The following is a 9,646-nucleotide window of genomic DNA, read 5'->3' on the forward strand; positions in this document are numbered from 1 at the left end:
TATGTATGTATATGTATGTATATATTCCCCCCTCCCAGTAGGATAACTACAAAATTTGTCTGTGGTCTCTGTCTCAGCAGAAATCCTTAATTTTGATGCAATAAGATCCACCCATGCTTTGAACTTTATGGTTTATAGTTTTAAAATCCGTTTTTCATTTCTCCTTGGTCACAAATATATCCATCTCATACTTTCTTCAGTTAGATTTATGTTTTCAGTTTTCACAGGTAGCTCTGTAAGCCCCTGTGGGTACACAGAGCAGTAGAGGCCCAGCTGTGCTTTCCCTGTAGAGTACACCATTGCCCCACTAAAGACCTGCTAATGAGTCATTTCTCTCCCCACTGAGTTCCAAACTTCCTCAGAAATCAACTTTCTGTGCATTCCTGCCTATTTCTGAGCTCTCTGGTCTACACTTCTGGCTTCTCTGTCTCTGTGTCCAGCAGGGGTAGAGACCTGCAGGAGTTTGTTGGATGAGTTTATCATAGAAAGTGCAGGAGGAGGGAGAACCTTGGCAGCCTAGGAAACTTGGACTGGGAACTGTCCTAAGTACTGAACCCTATGGTACCCTGCCAGCTGTGGAGAAGAAGGCACAGCACAGTGTAATGTCCCTGTAGCTAAGGACCTCACAAAGCCCATGGAGACCCCGTTCCCTGCCATGCCCAGTTTGCCTCCACTTAGGGGCTCACTGACACTGGGAGAAAGAGTCACCCTGGGGGCCTTTGCCGTAAACCTGGATTCCATGATCCCAGTGTCCATGATCAACTTCAGTTTCTCTCAGCGACCAATGACAAATACAGCTGTTTATGGATCACCTGCTATGCACCAGATGCCTTGTCCAATAATCTCATTCTGTCCCCGGTGAGATGGTTATTTCTGCTGCCACTTGTGAATAAGGATGGTGAGGTCCAGAGATGTTGGGAACTTTCCAGATCAGTGAGGATCTATCCTCAGTCTAATTAAATCTCTGGAGCAACAGGGCTGCCCTGGAGTGAATGGCCACCTACCCCTGACTGACTGCATTTTCATTTCAGCTACTGCAGACCTCCCCTGCTCCTCCCGGGACCCCCCAACAGATCACACCCACGTGGACCTTGAACCTCCCCTCACCGTGGTGCCTGATGCTGCCCAGGTTCAGCCAGCCGTGCTGGTTGACATCCCTGACTCATCCCCAATGCTGGCACCTGAGCACAAACCCACAGCCCAGGAGGCCCCGGACGAAGGGAAAGCCAAGGTCAGACAGTGACACCCCCGAGCTCACAAGGTTCCTGGCAGTGGGCATTGGGGGTCTAGACACGAACCCTCCACCTTGAGCCAGCAACTCACATATCTGAGGATCTGTTTCCTTGTGTGTAAAATGGAGGTGTTAATATTCACCCCAAAGCAGAAAGGAGCAGAAAGTCAGTCTGCAGGAAATTAGCGCGCCAGCCAAATGTGACAGTGAGGTTTACTTGAACTGAAACTTCTAAATCCATTGTCTTGGGAAGAGTGCTTTCCTCACCCAAGATAATTACACATTTAGAGCCCTCTGCACAAGGTTACATGGGGCCGCACAGGGTACCTTTGGGCTGTAAAGAGAACTAAGACTTCTCAGCCTCAGTTTGCTGAGTCTCTAGAAGGGAAGGTAGAAAAGTACACAAAGAACCACAAAACAAGACACAGCCAACTTCCCGAAGTCATAAATTTGGGTGCAAAATCTAAGATTATTTTAAGCAAGTCTTCATCCTGCCCATCAAGTGGACAGCAACAGTGGAAATAACATGTGCAACAGAATGCAGCTGTCACCCAGCCTGTGTGCATCTCGTCCCTCCAGGGGCCACTGTGACCCCTCCCAGGTCCCCGCCACTGTCCATGCTGGGTCCACCTCTCTCTTTCTGCTGGGCTCTCAGCTTGCATACTGGTTGCCAACACGAAACCACAGAGCCATAAACTCAGGGATGACTCTTTCCATCACATATCTGCATTGCCCTGCTTTTAACAGAGCGTATAGTGAAGTGAGCAGCACTGAAGAGGATGCTGGGACAAGGGAGCTGGCAGATGCACACAAGAGTTTTGTGTAGCCTCCAACACAACAACAGCTCCTCCAACCACCTCCCCTCTGCCTATGTGCAGCAGGTGTTGCCTACCTCCTCACCTGTGGATGCCATTTATTTGCACCTGTTAAAGTCAGGGATGAAGCTAAAGGGGCCTTGCCTATACTGTGTGGCTCAGTCCTTACGACAGCGAGGTGGACAGGTGTTATTGTCCCTTACTGAAGAAACAGAGAATGGCGCTAAGATTTGCAGCCCAGGTCTCTATGCAGCTGACACCCTTTTCTGCTGCATCTCGCTGTGTTGCAGCTGGCGCTTCTTTGCCACGCGCTACCTCCTCCACTGAGCTCTGCATTCCCCACACGCAGGTCCCAGTCCCCTCACATCTCCTGAGTGAATGTTTGCTGAATGAAGGGCTGCCTGGGTGTTAGAAGGTTAAACCTTCAAATATCTCTCTGCACCTCCCTGTGGATATACCATGTGTTCTCTTCCTCAGCTAACCAATGAAATGAGGCCCAACTAGTAATTCATACCTCACTCCCTGGTAGGATGTCAGGAAGCCTTCCCGGAGATCCACGAAGAGGAGAAAGAGGACCATAGCAGATGAATCTGCTGAAAATGTCATCGACTGGTGGTCTAAGTATTATGCCTCCCTGCAGAACACACAAAAGGTAGAGTATCCCCTGCCTGTGACAAATGACCCAGGGAGAGCACACAGCACTTTGTCCTGCCTAAATCCCACATATGTGGGATTCCTTTAAATTCCCATGTACATCGGCCCCACACTGGTATGGGTCTGTCAATCACCAAGGAGTAAAAAGCCTAGGATCAAGAAAACCTGCCCTCTGGCTGGCGTTGGCTTGAGACACCAGCTTTGTTATAAACCTGAGACATAGGTGTAGGCCAGCATGGCATCCAGATGTCTGTATCCCATAAGACTCAAAGGTGCCTGGCAAGGAAATTCTTAACAGGCAACTGCCAGTGAGATGCACAGGTGTCAGGTGTATGTGGCAGTCCCCAGTTCCAGGCCTCAGGTCTCCAGTAGGGTGCCGCGTGCGTGTGGGGACTCATCCCAGTCAAGCAGCTCTTGGTCTTAGCAAATGGCAATACTCATTGAGTCTCCAGAGCAAGAGCAGGGCCTCGTGCACACAAAGCAAGACAAGGGTTAGGTCAACAAGCTGGAGTGTCAGTCTGGAAACTCAGTAAAAGCTCAGCGATCGAATTTAGTAAAATTTGCTAAAAGGAAGAAGTGGCCAGCTGTTATCATCATATATGGTTGACTAGAGACTCTCGATTCCTCAGTTTAGAAAGATGACAGTTTCAGCTAGGACTGCTCTCAAATACTGCTGTCACAGTGCATTAACAAGCCACATGTCACCCCTGCCTATGACCCTCCTTTCCTGTGATGGTTCTTATCACTTCCTGTGAGTGTGCAGTCCTTTTCTTTTTCTCTGCTGGCCTCCCCAACCCCTGGCACCAGACCAAGGATCCAATGTGGTGAAACCAGAGTGCATCCTGATGGGATGCACCAGGGAAATGTGCAGTAGTAGAGGGAGTTTGCTTTCCCTGCAGCTGAGAAGAGGCTCTGTCCTTGGAGAACAAGGATGTCCACAGCTTGGAAGCACTTTTGGATATACAGGTTGCTCTCCTCTCAGGCAGGACATCCTATTGCACTGTGGTCCCATGCCTTCCCAGTGTGGCTTCAATGGGGAACTTCTTTTGGGGGTGCTTTTGAATATTCTTTTAAAATGGCATCCCTGAGAGTGCAGAAAGTTGGGCTGAGTTAGATTTATTAGCACTTAGGATTAATAAGGAGAGTTATCAATAATCTTGTTGCCCTCTTTTTCAAAGGAGAAGGAGAGTGATCCTAAGGAGAGAAAAGGACACCCAGGTAAGTAGTTATTCTGAGGACATGGATATAGAGTAGTGCCACTGTTGTGAGAGAGTCAGGGAATAGAAACGATAAGAGGTGGATTAGAACTTGATCCATGTCCCAAGTGAGGAAGGAACCTCAGGAACTTCAGAAAGGTAGTGTGGCTAATTGAGCGGGACTGAGCTCCTGGGCCTCTGAATCCAGTTCAGTGCCAGACTGTCTTTGGCTCATGACCTATCTTGACTGTCTTCACATAGAAACAGCAGAGGGAAAGTAGGAGCAAGCTGGAACAACAGGCCAAATCCAGAATGATAAATTTCAGTAGCGGTGAGTGTAAAGATCTGGGTTTAGATTTCAAAATTCCATTTCCAAGGATTGGATAGATCTGATTTGGCAGAAGCTCAGATGAAGGCAGCCTGGGATTTGAAATGACTACAGTGTCGATTTGAGCTAACAGGGTCAAGTCCTGACTACAGAGGAACAATGAGCAGCCCAGGTGTTTCAGGTTACATGGAGAGAAGTGGGGAAAGTAGGCCACTCCTGTCTGGTCCGTAGACCATTGCTACTTATACACGTAATTCCGAGACCAACCCTATGCCAGAGATAATAATATCTTCATCATACAGGTGATGAAACAGAAACAAAGAGGTCCCTAACCTGCCCAAGTTACACAGCTAGAAAAGGGCAGAGCTAGAAATCCATCTCTGGCCTGTTGCTAAAAATTTACCCAGTAATCTCACTAACATGATTTTGCATGAGACCCTTAAATATTTGAGTCTCATCCTGAACCTGATGAATCTTCAGTCCATAAAAACATCTGGGAACCAATGTAACTAAAATCTTTTGAGCCCTCCACATCCCAGGTGTGATCTTTAATAGTTGAGTAAATGACTTATCCTCTGTGTGCCTATTTAAAGAGTTCTTACACATGCACATCACCACGAGCCATCAGGTTGTGTGACCCACACACATTGCCTTTCTGGGCAAGTGGCACCCCTCAGTCACATGGCACAAAAAGCCATGTGATCCCGCTGCACAAACGCACTTTCTTTTTTTCAAGAAGGGGCCCGACATTCCAGAAAGAAGAGAAAGGAGGAGCTTGGCTTTGATCCGTCTCATCTCTAATACCAGGAGAAATCTAACAATTTCCACTGAATATCCACAGAGAGCAAGCCAGATGAGGTAGTGTTAGAAATGGAAGATGGCCCAAAGAAGAAGAAAGACAAAATGCTCAAGAAGAAACCCAAAGATGGTGGAAGTGATGGAATCCCCAACCTGGCTGTGTTGAAGGTGAGAGGACACAGGAGCTCTGGCATGGATGGGATCTCACCAGTGGGGTTTTCTTAGTACTTTGGCCACCCCTAGTACTGCCTTTCTTAACTACCGTACTTTGTCTTCATTATAATCACTGATGAGGAGAAAAGAAAACTTTGACAAGCATGTAAAACCAAGTCAATGGAGCTTGTTCATTTCTATTTTCTACATCCCACTGTGAAGATGAAATGTAATCGAAGGTGTTTAGCTTGGCCCTGGTGAGGTAACTTAGAGTTTGTGAGTTCCCTGGGCTCTCCTTGTAGGGGCCAACATCATCACGCAGATGTGCACACCCTCAAAATAGCAGGAGTCTTCACTCCAGTTAAGTCAGCCTCATCAGACCTGCCTTAACATTAGCTGGAAGGGATTAGCTAGAGAGTGCATTTATGGTGATGGAAATTTCAGGTATGAAGATTATGTATATAGGTAATCAATTTGGGTAAGTAATTTTGATAAGAAATTTGAATACATAATTTAATTATATTTCCAAACCTAAAACTCAATTCCATTTTGCATTTCTAAAGTGTATATATCATTGCTACTTGGATAATTTATGTCTGTCTGCATTATAATCAAAAGTGATCTCATCACTTTTGATTAATGAACATTCCAGATTTGACTTTTCACAGTTATAGCCTATATCTAATAACCAATCCTATCCATTATTTATAAAAAGGCTTGTCATACTTATGCCTGAATATTTAAACAATATTTGGTTTTTTAGTTATACTTGTACTTCTGGGAACTTTAGAGTTTACCAGAAAGATTCTGTAACATTCAGAGTAATAGTCCCAGGAATACTGAGCCAACCCATGTTCTTCATCTTGTTAAAGATAAATTAGCAGTGGCCCCTTACATTTCCCAGGGGGTACATTTAAAGGCTTGTTTGGGGGAATCTTGACATCCTTCGTTAACTCCATCCTGAGCCTTCCTTTCTCTTGACATAATCTTCTTCCTTCTCCATAAAGATTTATGATGGTGATCTTGAGAGTGAATTCAACAATTTTGAAGACTGGGTGAAAACCTTCGAGCTCTTCAGAGGCAAATCCACAGAAGATGACCATGGTCTGGACGGAGACCGCGTCATAGGAAAGTTCAAGGCAAGTTCCCGCGTAAACCTCACTGCTTGGTTCACCTTGACCCTACAAGTCAGCTATGACTCAGCTATGGAAGTGGCATTTTGATACAGGATGTGGGTAAGGGATCCTCAATCTCTACTCAAGACTGAGTTTCAGACTTTGAGGCCAGGGGGTTGGAGCCCTCTCTGTAGCTTGTATAGGGCCAGTCTACCTGACAAAGACCCCTGTACTTTACTCTGCATGCCCACCCCGAACATACTAAATATATTATTTATGCAGCACTCCCAGTTGGACAACTAAACTAATCAGACAGCACAGGCCCTTCATCTGGCTGCCACACAGTCAGAATCACAAGGTAGCAGCTAGCACTTGTAGCCTCTGATGTGCAGGGTGGTGAGCTGGAAGTTGCAAAGGGGTTATATTTTGGAATCTGGATTTAAATTCTAGTTCTACCATCTAGCTCTAAGCCTCACAGGCTGCCTCTGGAAATAGGAGTACTGCAGTCAGGAAAGAATGAGGTAAGAGGGGAAGCAGGAGTACAGTACCCCACAGGAAAAAGGCACATGGATGCCATTATCGTGTTCCTCACCTAACAGCTCAGCGACAAGGTCATTACTGTACCAACCCCAATCCACCAACACACCCGGAGGGAGCTCGGAGGCCAGCAGCTTGCACGAACTGCCCAAGGATGTCCACATCCATCTGGCAATGGTGGCCAGCCCAGGCTGCCCCACTGACACCCAGGCTGGGCTCATTTTCCTGGCACCAGGCTCTCTGTTGCTTTTGGTGGAACCTTTGACCACCTTGTTCCAATCAATTTTGCTACATGGTTCCAGGGCTCCTTCTGCATCTACAAAAGCCCAGAGGAGTCCAGCTCTGAGGACAACGGGCAGTTGAGAATCCAGCAGGGGATCCCACCCAATAACCCTGTCCAGGTCCTGATCAGGGTGTACATCGTCGCGGTGAGCCGTCCTTTTTTGTTCTGAGGGTATAACAGTCCACATGGGCTGCTATGACTGAATACCCCAGAGGGGGCTGCTTCATTGACAAATGTGCTTCTCAGTGTTTCCAGGGTGTAAGTCCATGGTCAAGGTATTGTCAGGGCTGGCTTCCAGTGAGGGCTCCCTTGGTGGCTTGCAGACGGCCTCCATGTTGCTGGATCCTCACATGCTCTTTCCTCTGTGCAGACACATGTGCATACGTGTGTGGGGCACAGAAGGCTGCAAAGTCCTGCTTCCTGCAAAGCTCCTGCAGAGCCCTGTTGGATTAGAGCCCCACCTGTTGATTTCATCATCCGCCTAAAGCCTTCTGTCCAAATGCAGTCACACTGGGGCCTAGGGTTTTACCATGGTTCAGCTCACAATAGGCTATGAAGTTTGATTGATAGAAAGAACATTTCTTGGCTTTTCACTCAGAGAAAATAGCTCCAGGCACACAGGACTTCTCTGAGTAGTTCACTCTCCTTGGTTGATTGACTTCTAGTGGGAAAGAAAACCAGATAGCGCCAAAGCAGGAAGCTCACAGGCAAGAGAGTGAGGGGAGAGGCTGGGCAGAAAGGCCAGCTGCCCTGGGGGACACTCCCCAGGCTGTGCCTCTGCCGCTAGACATTTACACCAAATGGATTTCCAAGTAAATTATGACCTCCTCTTGGCTCTCCCTGTTCTGATTATAAGAACCCCAAACTTTAATTATGGAACATTTTGGCCTGGTTGACAGGAACATGAGGACCAAGTACCCTAAAACTGTTAGGCTCAGAGCAGTTGGAACTCTCATAGTTTGTGGGTTTTACACATTCTGTTTATGGGCTTGATTTTCATAATTGCATTTGATTGCAGCAGTCTCAAGTGTGCTTTATATCACCCATATTCTTTTTAAGAAGCGTAAATGAAGCACAAAACAAAATTAAATCATTTTGAAATGCTGGGGAGAAGTAAAGGTATCTCACGAAGCTGTTCTTAGGTCCCCATCAGCACCAAGGGTCAAGGCCCTGAGTGCCAGGGCCCCTGTGAGGAGAAGAGCCATGTCTCTGCCCTCAAGGGAGTCATGGCCTGGCTGGGAAGAGCACCAGCATGCATGAAGAACCACGGATAGCACTGCATGCCTCTACTAAACATCTACCCATAGGATATTATTCTGAAAGTTACGTGTGTCGTGGAAGATAATTCATGTGCTTTCCTCAAGAAACACCATGTGTTCAAGTAATTTTGAGAAATAAGACATCTAATAATTCATTTCTATAGCTCCTGAGATCCACAAAGCTCATTTGCACATTCATCCTCCCCCCCCTCCCCACCAAAAAACAACAACAACGAAAAAAACAAGCCTGAGGAAGCTAAGATTTCATGGGACAGAGGTGGGGGAAAACAGAAATAGAGAGTGTGAATATTAGGAAGGGAAGGGAGAGATTTCTGTGGACTACAGAGGTTAGAGCAGGATCTGTCCACCAGCCATCTATCATTCAGCCATTGTCTAGTGCACTCCTCCTTTTGTTTCTGTCCAGTGCCCTCTAGACAAAGGTGGGATGCAGCTCAGGGTCTGGGGGGCCAGCAGGGAAGCATGAGGGTTGGGCTGAACTTGAGGACTTGAACAAGGTCAGAGGGCAGCCACCTGGGCTGCGGGGTGTGAGAAAGGCACTGCAGCTATGCATAATTGGTGCTTGCATTGTCCTTTCCAGTCTTGGTGATTGTGTGTGGCTGTCTCTCGTGTGACGATATGTAATTAACTATATAATAAGTTAATTTTAAAACAATTTAATAAAACACTAAAAGAAAGTTTTTAGATGTTGCTTAAAATTGTGTTAAGAGGTAAATGAAATTTGCTCACCTCTGTTTTTCTCTTACTCAGCAGTGTGCCTTAGGCATTATTGCATATCGGTATCTATAGGTCTTCCATCTTCGGTAGCTGCATTGTGTGTTTGTGAATGAATTTGGTATTGATTCATTCAACAAATGTTAAGAAGACCCAGTTCTGTGTCCTAGAGATAAAGTAATGAACAGGACAGCACCCTCACGCTCACGGAGATTGCATGCAAATTTGAGTGGTGTGGGGATTAGGAAATAAGAGTAAACACAGAGGCAGATACATAACCAGATTAATGGTAACTATGTAGAGAATGGAAGTCAGTTCTATGATGAGGAGAAACTGAGGAGGAGCTATTTTGGGTCATATTTCTCCCCAGGGAACGTTGCTTGTGGTTTTTGGTTATTAAACAATGTTCCGGGGACACCCTTGAATTTACAGCTTCATATGCTATGCCATTTTATCCGCAGGACAAAGTCCTAAATAAAGGGTTGTTTCTCACTTGGCTTTCATCGCTGCTGAATTTCTCCAACTCTTTGAAGCCGTCCCTCAGC

The 9,646-nt window shown here is 46.4% G+C and overlaps 1 protein-coding gene across 5 annotated transcripts in view; it reads left to right on the plus strand.

Moving 5' to 3' along the window:
• Nucleotides 1–9,646, plus strand: part of Fer1l6 (fer-1 like family member 6) — a 123,369-nt gene that overhangs the window by 80,696 nt on the left and 33,027 nt on the right. For 4 of the 5 annotated variants that reach the window (XM_010611236.3, XM_019205589.1, XM_010611239.3 and 1 more), the window contains 6 exons: nucleotides 1,032–1,231; nucleotides 2,576–2,698; nucleotides 3,879–3,918; nucleotides 5,066–5,190; nucleotides 6,183–6,314; nucleotides 7,130–7,255. In XM_010611236.3, coding sequence (XP_010609538.1) covers nucleotides 1,032–1,231; nucleotides 2,576–2,698; nucleotides 3,879–3,918; nucleotides 5,066–5,190; nucleotides 6,183–6,314; nucleotides 7,130–7,255 — 746 coding nt within the window. The remainder of the gene's footprint in view (nucleotides 1–1,031; nucleotides 1,232–2,575; nucleotides 2,699–3,878; nucleotides 3,919–5,065; nucleotides 5,191–6,182; nucleotides 6,315–7,129; nucleotides 7,256–9,646) is intronic. The other variant, XM_010611237.3, reaches the window with a different exon arrangement.

Source organism: Fukomys damarensis, unplaced genomic scaffold (assembly GCF_012274545.1).
Source record: "Fukomys damarensis isolate Sample0158 unplaced genomic scaffold, DMR_v1.0_HiC HiC_scaffold_5, whole genome shotgun sequence".
NCBI classification, from domain to species: domain Eukaryota; kingdom Metazoa; phylum Chordata; class Mammalia; order Rodentia; family Bathyergidae; genus Fukomys; species Fukomys damarensis.